At 55.8% G+C, this 14,693-nt stretch overlaps 1 protein-coding gene across 1 annotated transcript in view; it reads left to right on the top strand.

Annotated features, from left to right (window-relative positions):
- Nucleotides 1-219: 219 nt before the first annotated feature.
- LOC144953111 (uncharacterized) overlaps nt 220-14,693 on the top strand; it is a 16,024-nt gene continuing 1,550 nt past the window's right edge. The window contains exons 1-3 of the mRNA XM_078883644.1: nt 220-276; nt 7,408-8,790; nt 13,765-14,693. The exon at nt 13,765-14,693 is cut by the window's right edge and continues 1,550 nt beyond it. Coding sequence (XP_078739770.1) covers nt 7,419-8,790; nt 13,765-14,693 — 2,301 coding nt within the window. The 5' untranslated portion in view covers nt 220-276; nt 7,408-7,418. The remainder of the gene's footprint in view (nt 277-7,407; nt 8,791-13,764) is intronic.

Raw genomic sequence — 14,693 nt, 5'->3', positions numbered from 1 at the left:
CCAACAATCATTCAAATCGCTGCTCGGTGACGTCACTCGCGAATGAACAGACGAATGACGTCATGTAGCCAACTTGCTCCGACCATCCGCGCCGGTGGCGGGGAAGTGGTGGGGACGGAACTAAGCGAATGACGTCACAGAATCGATGGCGGATGACGTCAGGCGTCGGTTCGACTTGACAAATGACGTCATGTACCCCCTTCCCTCCCCTCCCCCTTCTCCTGTACCGATCGCCCCTCAGCGACTTCTTCTCCATTCGCCTTCAACTCTTTTGTGGTGAGCACCACAACCACCATCACAACAACCACCACCATCACCACAACAACCACCACCATCACCACCATCACCATCACCACTACTACCATCACCACAACAACCACCACCATCACAACAACAACCACCACCATCACCACTACTACCACAACCATCACCACAACAACCACCACTACCACCATCACCACTACCACCATCACCACTACCACCATCACCACTACCACCATCACCACAACCACCACCACTACCACCACCACCACTACCACCATCACCACTACCACCATCACCACTACCACCATCACCACAACCACCACCACTACCACCACCACCACTACCACCATCACCACTACCACCATCACCACAACCACCACCACTACCACCACCACTACCACCATCACCACAACCACCACCACTACCACTACTACCACTACCACCATCACCACTACCACCATCACCACTACCACCATCACCACTACCACCATCACCACAACCACCACCACTACCACCACCACCACTACCTCCATCACCACTACCACCATCACCACTACCACCACTACCACCATCACAACAACCACCACCACTACCACCACCATCACCACCACCATCACAACCACCATCACCACCATCACAACCACTACCACCATCACAACCACCACTACCACCACCACTACCACCACAACAACCACAACAACCACCACCACTACCACCATCACAACAACCACCACCACTACCACCACCATCACCAGCACCATCACCACCATCACAACCACTACCACCATCACAACAACCACCATCACCACTACCATCACCACCACCACTACCACCACTACTACCACCATCACCACTACCATCACCACCACAACTACCACCACTACTACCACAACAACCACAACAACCACAACAACCACAACCACCACTATACCATCACCACTACCACCATCACCACCATCACCACTACCACCATCACCACCATCACCACTACCAAAATAACCACAACAACCATCACCACCACTACCACCACTACTACCACCATCACAACCACCACCATCACTACCATCACCACTACCACCATCACCACTACCACCACCACTACCACCATCACCACAACCACCACAACCATCACAACAACCACAACAACACTCTGTGTGAGTCTGTGGATCTCTGTGTGGTGAGTCTGTGGGTCTCTGTGTGGTGAGTCTATGGGTCTCTGTGTGTGAGTCTGTGGGTCTCTGTGTGAGTCTGTGGGTCTCTGTGTGGTGAGTCTATGGGTCTCTGTGTGTGAGTCTGTGGGTTTCTGTGTGAGTCTATGGGTCTATGTGTGAGTCTGTGGGTCTCTGTGTGGTGAGTCTATGGGTCTCTGTGTGAGTCTGTGGGTCTCTGTGTGGTGAGTCTGTGGGTCTCTGTGTGATGAGTCTATGGGTCTCTGTGTGAGTCTGTGGGTCTTTGTGTGGTGAGTCTGTGGGTCTCTGTGTGGTGAGTCTATGGGTCTCTGTGTGGTGAGTCTGTGGGTCTCTGTGTGAGTCTGTGGGTCTCTGTGTGCGTCTGTGGGTCTCTGTGTGAGTCTATGGGTCTTTGTGTGGTGAGTCTGTGGGTCTCTGTGTGAGTCTATGGGTCTCTGTGTGGTGAGTCTGTGGGTCTCTGTGTGAGTCTAGGGGTCTCTGTGAGTCTGTGGGTCTCTGTGTGGTGAGTCTGTGGGTCTCTGTGTGAGTCTATGGGTCTGTGTGAGTCTGTGGATCTCTGTGTGGTGAGTCTGTGGGTCTCTGTGTGAGTCTGTGTCTCTGTGCAAATCAATGGGTTTCTGTGTGAGTCAATGGGTCTCTGTGTGAGTCAATGGGTCTCTGTGTGAGTCAGTGGGTTTCTGTGTAAATCAATGGGTTTCTCTGTGAGTCAATGGGTCTCTGTGTGAGTCAATGGGTCTCTGTGTGAGTCTATGGGTCTCTGTGAGTCAATGGGTCTCTGTGTGAGTCAATGGGTCTCTGTGTGAGTCAATGGGTCTCTGTGTGAGTCAATGGGTCTCTGTGTGAGTCAATGGGTCTCTGTGTGAGTCAATGGGTCTCTGTGTGAGTCAATGGGTCTCTGTGTGAGTCAATGGGTCTCTGTGTGAGTCAATGGGTCTCTGTGTGAGTCAATGGGTCTCTGTGTGCGGCAATGGGTCTCTGTGTGAGTCAATGGGTCTCTGTGTGAGTCAATGGGTCTCTGTGTGAGTCAGTGTGTCTCTGTGTGAGTCAATGGGTCTCTGTGTGAGTCAATGGGTCTCTGTGTGCGGCAATGGGTCTCTGTGTGAGGCAATGGGTCTCTGTGTGCGGCAATGGGTCTCTGTGTGAGGCAATGGGTCTCTGTGTGAGTCAATGTGTCTCTGTGTGAGTCAATGGGTCTCTGTGTGAGTCAATGGGTCTCTGTGTGCGGCAATGGGTCTCTGTGTGAGGCAATGGGTCTCTGTGTGCGGCAATGGGTCTCTGTGTGAGGCAATGGGTCTCTGTGTGAGTCAATGGGTCTCTGTGTGAGGCAATGGGTCTCTGTGTGAGTCAATGGGTCTCTGTGTGAGTCAATGGGTCTCTGTGTGAGTCAATGGGTCTCTGTGTGAGTCAATGGGTCTCTGTGTGCGGCAATGGGTCTCTGTGTGAGTCAATGGGTCTCTGTGTGAGTCAATGGGTCTCTGTGTGAGTCAGTGTGTCTCTGTGTGAGTCAATGGGTCTCTGTGTGAGTCAATGGGTCTCTGTGTGCGGCAATGGGTCTCTGTGTGAGGCAATGGGTCTCTGTGTGCGGCAATGGGTCTCTGTGTGAGGCAATGGGTCTCTGTGTGAGTCAATGGGTCTCTGTGTGAGGCAATGGGTCTCTGTGTGAGTCAATGGGTCTCTGTGTGAGTCAAAGGGTCTCTGTGTGAGTCAATGGGTCTCTGTGTGAGTCAAAGGGTCTCTGTGTGAGTCAATGGGTCTCTGTGTGACGTGGAGATGATGGGGTGAGTGCCCACTCCTGCTCACAGACGCTACATCCACCAAAGGTTTCGGCAGCAGTAGCAGCAGCAGTGGCAGCAGCAGCGGCAGCAGTAGCAGCGGCAGCAGTAGCAGCAGCAGCAGCGGCGAATATCTGGACCGGTACCTGAGGTGTCCATCCCCTACGACGACTCAGCCGTCAATATCATCATCACTATCATCATCATCACCACCACTACCATCATCATCACCACTACCATCATCATCACCACTACCATCATCATCACCACCACCACCATCATCATCATCACCATCATCATCACCACCACCATCATCACCACTATCAGCATCATCATCACCACCATCATCACCACCACCACCACCATCATCACCACCATCATCACCACTGTCATCATCACCACCACCGCGTTTGCATCTCTCCCACCGTGGCTGGAAGATGTTGACTACCTCGCCTGGTACGCAGGAGGATCGTGGGTTCGATCCCGACCCTGACGATGCCTGCTGCTGTATATTTAGAGTCTGCGTCTCTCTCTTCCCGTGGTGAGATGTTGACTACCTCGCCTGGTACGCAGGAGGTCGTGGGTTCGATCCCAGACCCTGACGATGCCTGTAGCCACTGTTGCTCATGAGATGTTGACTACCTCGCCTGGTACACAGGAGGTCGTGGGTTCGATCCCGACCCTCACGATGCCTGCTGCTGTCTATTTGGAGTCTGCGTCTCTCTCCTTGTCGTCATTGCGTGGGATTTGTCTCGGGGTCCTCGGTTTTCCCCTCCACATTTAGAAACAGCATCACCACGCGTCTAAAGAGTCATTTGTCTGCTGCTAAGAATGATCACGTGGTGATGATGATGATGATGACATCAGCCCACGTGGTGGAGCTGCTATCATCTACTACACAGTAGCAGTGGGGTCTTACACCTGGTAACATCAACATTGTTCGGTTTGAGTGTGGGTCTCTATAAGTGTGGGTCTCTGTGTGTCTATGAGTGTGGGTCTTTGTGGGTCTCTGAGTATGGGTCTCTGTGTGTCTATGAGTATGGGTCTCTGTGGGTCTCTGTGAGTGTGGGTCTTTGTGGGTGTGTGTGGGTCTCTATGGGTCTCTATAAGTGTGGGTCTCTGTGGGTCTCTATGAGTATGGGTCTCTGTGGGTCTCTGTGAGTGTGGGTCTTTGTGGGTGTGTGTGGGTCTCTATGAGTACGAGTCTCTGTGGGTCTCTGAGTGTGGGTCTCTGTGGGTCTCTATGAGTGTGGGTCTCTGTGGGTCTCTATGAGTGTGGGTCTCTGTGGATCTCTATGAGTATGGGTCTCTGTGGGTCTCTATGAGTATGGGTCTCTGTGGGTCTCTATGAGTATGGGTCTCTGTGGGTCTCTATGAGTATGGGTCTCTGTGGGTCTCTATGAGTGTGGGTCTCTGTGGATCTCTATGAGTATGGGTCTCTGTGGGTCTCTATGAGTATGGGTCTCTGTGGGTCTCTATGAGTATGGGTCTCTGTGGGTCTCTATGAGTATGGGTCTCTGTGTGTCTCTATGAGTGTGGGTCTCTGTGGATCTCTATGAGTATGGGTCTCTGTGGGTCTCTATGAGTATGGGTCTCTGTGGGTCTCTGTGAGTATGGGTCTCTGTGGGTCTCTGTGAGTATGGGTCTCTATGTGTCTGTATGGGTCTCTATGGGTTTGTATGGGTCTCTGAGTATGAGTCTCTATGAGTCTGTATGGGTCTCTGAGTCTCTGTGGGTCTGTATGGGTCTCTGTGGGTCTCTATGAGTGTGGGTCTCTGTGAGTATGGGTCTCTGTGAGTCTCTGGGTCTCTGTGGGTCTGTATGGGTGGGAACCCTACAGCTGGTAACAAGATCAACAAAGTTTTAGTTCTGAGCGATCGATGACAACCTACTTTCTTGAGCAGTGAGAGGGCACGCGGAGTGATACGGTAACGCGTGGGGTGGCGGTGGTGACGGTGACGGTGATGATGGTGGCAGTGGTGATGACAGTGGTGGCGGCGGTGGTGACGGTGGTGATGGTGATGATGGTGGCAGTGGTGGTCACGGTGGTGACGGTGGTGACGGTGGTAGTAGTGATGATGGTGGCGGCGGTGGTGACGGTGGTGGATGGACGCGTGCGTGTGTGTGTGCGTGCGTGCATGTGCGTGCGGGTGTGTGCGCGTCTGTGCGTGTGTGTGTGTGCGTGTGTGTGTGCATCTATGATGTCTCCTGGCCAAACCCCCTTTGGCGGAGCCAGAAGACTGAATCTTTACCCTCGGGGCTCCTCCAGAAACAACAAAAAGCCACTGCGGGTGACCACGTGGAATGTTCAAACTGCGGATGAGAGGCTGCCACTCCTCTGTCGGGAGCTGGACTAATACCACCTGGATCTCTGCGGTATTCGGTAGTTCTGCCACCATGAGGGGTGGACAGTCCTCTACTCGGGGCAGGACACTGCCAAACAACAGGGAGTGGCTCTTCTTCTTAACAAAAGAATGAAGGGGGCGTGGGAGCGTGGCGGTGACGTGTGGGAAGCTGTAAGCCCCAGGCTAATTTGGGCTCGCCTTCCCATCAACCAGAGGCGAGGAGTGCAGGCAAGGCCGATGAGTCGGATGCCTTCTATGACCTGTCACAGGTGCTGGCTAAAGTGGCCCCTCGGGACAGAGTCATCTTGTTGGGTGACTTCAATGCCCGAGTTGGTCATGATGCTGGCACCTGGTCTGGAGTGATTGGAAGGCATGGGCCAGATCAGTTCAATAACAATGGTAGGAGGCTGCTCATGGGCTTGTAATTACCAACAAGCTGTTCCGGCATCGGCGCATCCACACAACATCATGGATGCACGCCAGGTCCAAGCAAGAACATCTGTTGGACTACATAGTGACGGAACCGTGGATGCGGGCCCATGTCCTTGACACCCCAGGACCTACCGTGGAGCTGATCTGCCCACTGACCATCGACTTGTCATCTGTAAGATGCGCCTGCCATTCTTCCACTCCGGTGGTGGGTGTACACCCAGGACCCCATTCAAACTCACAGTGGCATGGTCTCAGTTAGCTGATGAAAGTTGGAAGCGAGAATTTTGTCATCGTTTGCAACTGAGGTTGGCATCGTCCCCCACTCCTCCTGATGCTGAGGGGAAATGGGCGAGGTTTAGGACTGTGGCTCATGCAGCTGCAATGGCTGCTTTGGCTACATGGTCCAGACCTCCCCAGAGACCCTGGCTGACAGAGGAGGTGTTCAGGATGGTTGAGGAAAAGCGACAGGTCCACTCTCATCGTCTACATCATCCCACATCAGAGAATGAGGAGGCTTACCGCAGCCTTCGCTCGGAGGTTTGGAGAGCTGTAAGGCGCTGCAGGAATGGGTGGTGGTCATGGGTTGCTGAGGAGATGGGGTCTGCCTCAGTAGCCTGCGATCACAAATCACTCTTTAATTCCATAAAAAAAAGTAACTTACAGAGCCACACCCATCACCATCATTAGGGGAAAAAACGGTGATCCGATCTCCGACTGTCAGGAACAGGTTTGTATATTGTCTGTGAGGTCCTGGGGGAGGGGAAATCCCTCAGCCAGGAAAACATCGTGGCACAAAGTGGGGATGACCCTGCTGAGGCTGCGGTGCCTCAAATATTGGAGGAAGAAGTCACCCCCTGTGAGTGGCTGGCTGAGGTGCCATCTGTTGAGGAAGTACTGAAGGCGATCCAGAGTCTGAGACCAGGATCTCCCAAGTGTGTAGTGCACAGTGTAGTGTATAGTCGTGTATAGCGTAGTGTTTAGTAGTGTAGTGTATAGTAGTATAGTGTAGTGAAAAGTAGTTTAGTATATAGGGTAGTATGTAGTGTAGTGTGTAGTATAGTGTAGTGTATACTAGTGTATAGTAGTGTCGTGTATAATGTGTATAGTAATGTATCGTGCAGTGTATAGTAGTGTAGTGCATAGTGTGTAGTGTAGTTTAGTGTATAGTGTAGTAATGTATGGTGTAGTGTATAGTAATATATAGTGTAGTATATAATGTAGTGTATAGTAATGTATCGTGCAGTGTATAATATTGTAGTGTAGTGTATAGTGTAGTGTATAGTAGTGTATAGTGTAGTGTACAGTGTAGTGTATAGTGTAGTGTATAGTGTAGTGTATAGTGTAGTGTATTATCGATTGAACGAACCCCGCGGCTTACCCCCAACGTGTCTCTGTGCCCACCAGAAACCACCACCATGAAGCAGGAATACACGGAGGAGACGGAGGAGGAGGAAGCGGAGATCCGTAAACAATGGGGGCTCGTTCGGGTTCTACCACCGCCACCACGACCACGGCTCCCGCCACAACCACCGCCACAACCACCGCAACAACCACCGCAACAACCACAACCACCGCAACAACCACCGCAACAACCACCGCCACAACCGCGGCTAACGCAGCCTCGGCCACCGCGACCATCGCCGCCGCGTCCGCCGGCGCCTCTACCGCCACCCCCGCCCCTCCTCCTCTCGCCGGCCGTTGCCGCCCTGGCGGCCGCTGCCGCAGCGGCCGCCGCGACGCCGCATCAGCCGCAGCAGCAGCAGCAGCTGCTGCAGCCGCAACAGCCGCATCAACAGCAGCAGCAGCAGCGTCGGCCGTTCCCGTGCGACGTCTGCGAGAAGCTCTTCGGCAGCCGCCAGGCGCTGTCGGTGCACCGCCGCACCCACACGGGCGAGCGGCCCTACGCCTGCGCGCACTGCGGCCGCCAGTTCGCCCAGGGCCAGCACCTGCGGGCCCACCTGGCCACGCACACGCGGGAGCGGCCCCACGCCTGCGGACGCTGCGGACGAGCCTTCGCGCTGCGCTCCAACCTGCGGGCCCACGAGGCCACGCACGACGCCGCGGCCACCTCCGACGACGGAGACCAGCACCGCGGCAGCGGCCGCCCACGGAAGGCCCCGTCGCCGCTCGAGGACCCCGCCGGAGAAGCCGACTGCCGGACGGCCCACGGGCCTCCTGACGCCGCCCCCGCCGCCCCGGCCGCCGGCCGTCCGCTGTTCGCGTGCGAGTGCGGCAAAGCCTTCGCTCAGGCCTCCTCGCTGAGGGAGCACCGGGCGACGCACGCCGGCGGGAGGCCGCACGTCTGCGCGGACTGCGGCCGCCGCTTTGCCTACGCCAGCGGCCTGCGCGTCCACCGTCGGACGCACACGGGCGAGCGGCCGCACGTCTGCGGGGACTGCGGCCGCCGCTTTGCCCAGAGGCCCCACCTGGAGGCCCATCGGAGGACGCACACCGGAGAGAGGCCGTACGGCTGCGAGCGATGCGGCCGCAGGTTCTCGCTCAACTGCAACTTGAAGGCCCACCTGAGGACGCACCGTGAGGGAACGGCGCCGGTCGTGGTGGTGACCACGCCGGGGATGGTGGTCGTGGTGGTGCAGCAGGAGCAGCAGCAGCAGGAGCAGCAGCAGGAGCAGCAGCAGGAGGAGGAGCGGAGGGGAGAGTTTGAGTGGGGTGTGTTGGACCTGCGGAAGAGGGAGGTGGCTGGAAGAGGTTGGGGTGGAGGTGCTGGTGGTGCTGGTGGTGCTGGTGGAGGAGGTGGCGGCACGAGTGCGGTAGGGGGGGGAGGAGGTGAGTGACTTTGATCAACCAGACATCTCGACCCCACCGTCGCTACGTCGTCATCGTCGTCATCGTCGTCATCGTCGTTGTCATTGTCGTCATCGTCGTCATCGTCGTCGTCATCATCGTCATCAGCATCGTCATCGTCGTCATCGTCGTCATCATCGTCATCGTCGTCATCATCGTCGTCGTCGTCGTCATCGTCATCGTCGTCATCGTCGTCATCATCGTCATCGTCATCGTCGTCATCATCGTCGTCGTCGTCGTCGTCATCATCGTCGTCATCGTCATCGTCGTTGTCATTGTCGTCATCGTCGTCATCGTCGTCGTCGTCATCATCGTCGTCATCGTCGTCGTCGTCGTCGTCGTCGTCGTCGTCGTCGTCGTCGTCGTCATCGTCGTCGTCATCGGCCGTGCCCTATCCACTGCTGAAGGCCTTCTTATCACGTGGACGTTTAAAGCGGCAGTCAAATTCTCTAAATTCGATGTCTCTGTGGGTCCACGGGTCCCTGTGTTGGTGAATGGATCTCTCTGTGGGGCTCTGTGGGTGTGTGCATCTGTGTGTGTCTGTGGGTCTGTGTGTGTCTGTGGGTCTGTGTGTGTCTGTGGGGCTCTGTGTTAGTCAATGGGTCTCTGTGGTTGTGTGGGTCTGTGTGAGTCTCTGTGTGAGTCTGCGGGTCTCTGTAAATGGATCTCTGTGCATTGTGTGAATCTGTGCTAGTGAATGGCTTTCTGTGTGGGTGTGTGGGTCTGTGTGTGTCTGTGTGGCTCTGTGCTAGTGAATGGGTTTCTGTGTGGGTCTGTGTAAGTCTGCGGGTCTCTGTGTGAGTCTCTGCGGGTCTCTGTGTGAGTCTCTATGTGAGTCTGCGGGTCTCTGTGTGAGTCTGCGGGTCTCTGTGTGAGTTTCTGCGGGTCTCTGTGTGAGTCTGGGTCTCTGTGCGAGTCTGTGGGTCGGGCGTAGACTTGGCCACCCACCCCCTCGTGTGCCGTGCCGGCCTTTATAGGCGCTCGCTAACAGCACTTGCCCCAACAGTCTGCTAAGGCTATACGGGGGGTCTTTGTCTTTTTGTCTCTGTGTGCGCCTGTGTGTCTCTGTGTGAACCTGTGGGTCTCTGTGATTATGTCAGAGTCCATGAATGGGTCTCTTTGTGTGCAAGTCAATGGGTTGTCTGATGCTGCGTTGGTGAGTGGTTCTCTGTGTGCTGAGTCTGCGGGTCTCTTTGTGAGTCTCTGGGTCTCTGTGTGGTGAGTCTGCGGGTCTCTGTGTGAGTCTGTGGGTCTCTGTGTGAGTCTCTGGGTCTCTGTGCGAGTCTGTGGGTCTCTGTGCGAGTCTGTGGGTCTCTGTGTGAGTCTCTGGGTCTCTGTGCGAGTCTGTGGGTCTCTGTGTGAGTCTCTGGGTCTCTGTGCGAATCTGTGGGTCTCTGTGTGAGTCTGTGGGTCTCTGTGTGAGTCTCTGGGTCTCTGTGCGAGTCTGTGGGTCTCTGTGCGAGTCTGCGGGTCTCTGTGTGGTGAGTCTGCGGGTCTCTGTGTGAGTCTCTGGGTCTCTGTGCGAGTCTGTGGGTCTCTGTGCGAGTCTGTGGGTCTCTGTATGAGTCTGTGGGTCTCTGTGTGAGTCTCTGGGTCTCTGTGCGAGTCTCTGGGTCTCTGTGTGAGTCTGCGGGTCTCTGTGTGAGTCTGTGGGTCTCTGTGTGAGTCTGTGGGTCTCTGTGTGAGTCTCTGGGTCTCTGTGCGAGTCTGTGGGTCTCTGTATGAGTCTGTGGGTCTCTGTGTGAGTCTCTGGGTCTCTGTGCGAGTCTCTGGGTCTCTGTGTGAGTCTGCGGGTCTCTGTGCGAGTCTGTGGGTCTCTGTGTGAGTCTCTGGGTCTCTGTGCGAGTCTCTGGGTCTCTGTGCGAGTCTCTGGGTCTCTGTGCGAATCTGTGGGTCTCTGTGTGAGTCTGCGGGTCTCTGTGTGGTGAGTGTGGGTCTCTGTGTGGTGAGTCTGTGGGTCTCTGTGTGGTGAGTCTGTGGGTCTCTGTGTGGTGAGTCTATGGGCCTCTGTGTGGTGAGTCTGCGGGTCTCTGTGTGAGTTTGTGGGTCTCTGTGCGAGTCTCTGGGTCTGTATGAGTCTCTGAGTCTCTGTGTGAGTCCATGGGTCTCTGTGTGATGAGTCTGTGGGTCTCTGTGAGTCTCTGAGTTGCCATGGTGTCTAGGAGATGTTAACTACCTCGCCTGGTCTACAAGAGATCGTGGGTTCGATCCCGACCCTGACGATGTCTGCAGCGTCTCTCTCCCCCCGTGGTCGCGTGGATTTGTCTCCGTTCAGAGTGTTTGTCTGCCGCTATGAATGTCCACGTGACGATGATGATGATGATATCAGGCCACGTGGTTGAGTTGCTATCATCTGTGACAAAGTATCTACTACACAGTAGCAGCTCAGTGGGGTCTTACACCTGTAACATCAACATTGTTTCTCTGTGAGTCTCTGTGAGTCTCTGTGAGTCTCTGTGTGTCTCTGTGAGTCTCTGTGGGTCTCTGTTGGTCTCTGTGTGTCTTTGTGTGTCTCTGTGTGTCTCTGTGTGACTCTGTGGGTCTCTTGAGTCTCTACGTATCTCTGTGTGTCTCTGTGTCTCTCTGTGGGTCTCTGTGGGTCTCTGTGGGTCTCCGAGTCTCTACGTATCTCTGCGATCTGTCGCTCGTGACGGCCACTCCCGCTGAGGGTCTCTGTGGGTCTCTGCGTGTCTCTGAGTCTCTACGTATCTCTGTGAGTCTCTGTGGGTCTCTGCGGGTCTCTGTGTGTCTCTGTGTGTCTCCGAGTCTCTACGTATCTCTGTGAGTCTCTGTGGGTCTCTGTGTGTCTCTGTGTGTCTCCGAGTCTCTACGTGTATCTGTGTGTCTCTGTGTGTCTCTGTGTGTCTCTGAGTCTCTACGTATCTCTGTGTGTCTCTGCGTGTCTCTGCGTGTCTCTGTGTGTCTCTGTGTGTCTCTGCGTGTCTCTGCGTGTCTCTGAGTCTCTACGTATCTCTGTGAGTCTCTGTGGGTCTCTGTGTGTCTCTGTGTGTCTCCGAGTCTCTACGTGTATCTGTGTGTCTCTGTGGGTCTCTGTGGGTCTCTGTGTGTCTCTGAGTCTCTACGTATCTCTGTGTGTCTCTGCGTGTCTCTGCGTGTCTCTGCGGGTCTCTGTGGGTCTCTGTGTGTCTCTGAGTCTCTACGTGTATCTGTGTGTCTCTGTGGGTCTCTGTGGGTCTCTGTGTGTCTCTGAGTCTCTACGTATCTCTGTGTGTCTCTGTGTGTCTCTGTGGGTCTCTGTGTGTCTCTGTGTGTCTCTGTGTGTCTCCGAGTCTCTACGTGTATCTGTGTGTCTCTGTGTGTCTCTGAGTCTCTACGTATCTCTGCGGGTCTCTGTGTGTCTCTGAGTCTCTACGTGTCTCTGTGTGTCTCTGTGGGTCTCCGAGTCTCTACGTATCTCTGTGGGTCTCTGTGGGTCTCTGTTGGTCTCTGTGTGTCTCTGTGTGTCTCTGTGTGTCTCTGTGTGACTCTGTGGGTCTCTTGAGTCTCTACGTATCTCTGTGTGTCTCTGTGTCTCTCTGTGGGTCTCTGTGGGTCTCTGTGGGTCTCCGAGTCTCTACGTATCTCTGCGATCTGTCGCTCGTGACGGCCACTCCCGCTGAGGGTTTCTGTGGGTCTCTGCGTGTCTCTGAGTCTCTACGTATCTCTGTGAGTCTCTGTGGGTCTCTGCGGGTCTCTGTGTGTCTCTGTGTGTCTCCGAGTCTCTACGTATCTCTGTGAGTCTCTGTGGGTCTCTGTGTGTCTCTGTGTGTCTCCGAGTCTCTACGTGTATCTGTGTGTCTCTGTGTGTCTCTGTGTGTCTCTGAGTCTCTACGTATCTCTGTGTGTCTCTGCGTGTCTCTGCGTGTCTCTGTGTGTCTCTGTGTGTCTCTGCGTGTCTCTGAGTCTCTACGTATCTCTGTGAGTCTCTGTGGGTCTCTGTGTGTCTCTGTGTGTCTCCGAGTCTCTACGTGTATCTGTGTGTCTCTGTGGGTCTCTGTGGGTCTCTGTGTGTCTCTGAGTCTCTACGTATCTCTGTGTGTCTCTGCGTGTCTCTGCGTGTCTCTGCGGGTCTCTGTGGGTCTCTGTGTGTCTCTGAGTCTCTACGTGTATCTGTGTGTCTCTGTGGGTCTCTGTGTGTCTCTGAGTCTCTACGTATCTCTGTGTGTCTCTGTGTGTCTCTGTGGGTCTCTGTGTGTCTCTGTGTGTCTCCGAGTCTCTACGTGTATCTGTGTGTCTCTGTGGGTCTCTGTGTGTCTCTGAGTCTCTACGTATCTCTGCGGGTCTCTGTGTGTCTCTGTGGGTCTCCGAGTCTCTACGTATCTCTGTGGGTCTCTGTGTGTCTCTGAGTCTCTACGTGTCTCTGTGGGTCTCTGTGTGTCTCTGAGTCTCTACGTATCTCTGTGTGTCTCTGCGTATCTCTGTGTGTCTCTGTGTGTCTCTGTGTGTCTCTGTGTGTCTCCGAGTCTCTACGTGTATCTGTGTGTCTCTGTGGGTCTCTGTGTGTCTCTGAGTCTCTACGTATCTCTGCGGGTCTCTGTGTGTCTCTGAGTCTCTACGTGTCTCTGCGTGTCTCTGTGTGTCTCTGTGGGTCTCCGAGTCTCTACGTATCTCTGTGGGTCTCTGTGTGTCTCTGAGTCTCTACGTATCTCTGTGTGTCTCTGCGTGTCTCTGTGGGTCTCTGTGTGTCTCTGAGTCTCTACGTATCTCTGTGTGTCTCTGCGTATCTCTGTGGGTCTCTGTGTGTCTCTGAGTCTCTACGTATCTCTGTGTGTCTCTGCGTGTCTCTGTGTGTCTCTGAGTCTCTACGTATCTCTGCGATCTGTCGCTTGTGACGGCCACTCCCGCCCGCAGCCCGCAGGCTCCGGCTGTGTGTGCGGGGGGTCCCCTCACCACCCCACGTGGTCCCGTTAACAAACAAACAAACAACAATCAAACTCCGTCCCCTTCCCCGCTCAGCCACGAGGAGCGAGCGGCCCGACCCGCAAACACGGAGACCCCGGGACGAGGGCCGACACGGCCACCCCGGGCCAACTCCGCCGACGATTCTGCAGCAGCAGCAGCAGCATCAGCATCAGCAGCAGCAGCATCAACAGCAGCATCATCAGTCGCAACAGCCGCAAAAGCAGCAGCAGCATCAGCCGCAAAAGCTGCAGCAGCAGCCGCAGCAGCCGCAGCAGCTACAGCAGCAGCAGCATCAACATCATCAACAGCAGCAGCATCATCAGACGCAACAGCCGCACCAGCAGCAGCATCAGGCACAGCAGCAGCTACAGTCGCAACAGCCGCAACAGCATCAACAGCCGCAACAGCAACATCAACATCAGCAGCGTCAGCGTCGCTTCCCGTGCGACGTCTGCGAGAAGCTCTTCGGCAGCCGCCAGGCGCTGTCGGTGCACCGCCGCACCCACACGGGCGAGCGGCCCTACGCCTGCGCGCACTGCGGCCGCCAGTTCGCCCAGGGCCAGCACCTGCGGGCCCACCTGGCCACGCACACGCGGGAGCGGCCCCACGCCTGCGGACGCTGCGGACGGGCCTTCGCGCTGCGCTCCAACCTGCGGGCCCACGAGGCCACGCACGACGCAGACAGGCCCCGGCACCCGTGCGGACGCTGCGGGCGGGCCTACGCGTCGGCGGCCACCCTGCGGGTCCACGAGCGGGCGGCCCACTCGACGCGGAGGCCCCACTCGTGCGACGAGTGCGGCAAGGGCTTCACCCGGGCCTCCTTCCTGCGGGCACACCGGGTGTCCCACTCGGGCCTGAGGCCCTACGGCTGCACGGATTGCGGCAAGCGCTACTCGCAGCCGTCGGCGCTGGACGCCCACCGGTGGACCCACGCCGTGGCCGCCGCCGCCGCGGCCGGCACGGCCCCGCCGCCCACGTTCCGG

This window comes from Lampetra fluviatilis, chromosome 72, assembly GCF_964198595.1.
Source record: "Lampetra fluviatilis chromosome 72, kcLamFluv1.1, whole genome shotgun sequence".
In the NCBI taxonomy this organism is placed as follows: Eukaryota; Metazoa; Chordata; class Hyperoartia; order Petromyzontiformes; family Petromyzontidae; genus Lampetra; species Lampetra fluviatilis.
This window is presented reverse-complemented; position numbering and strand designations above follow the sequence as displayed.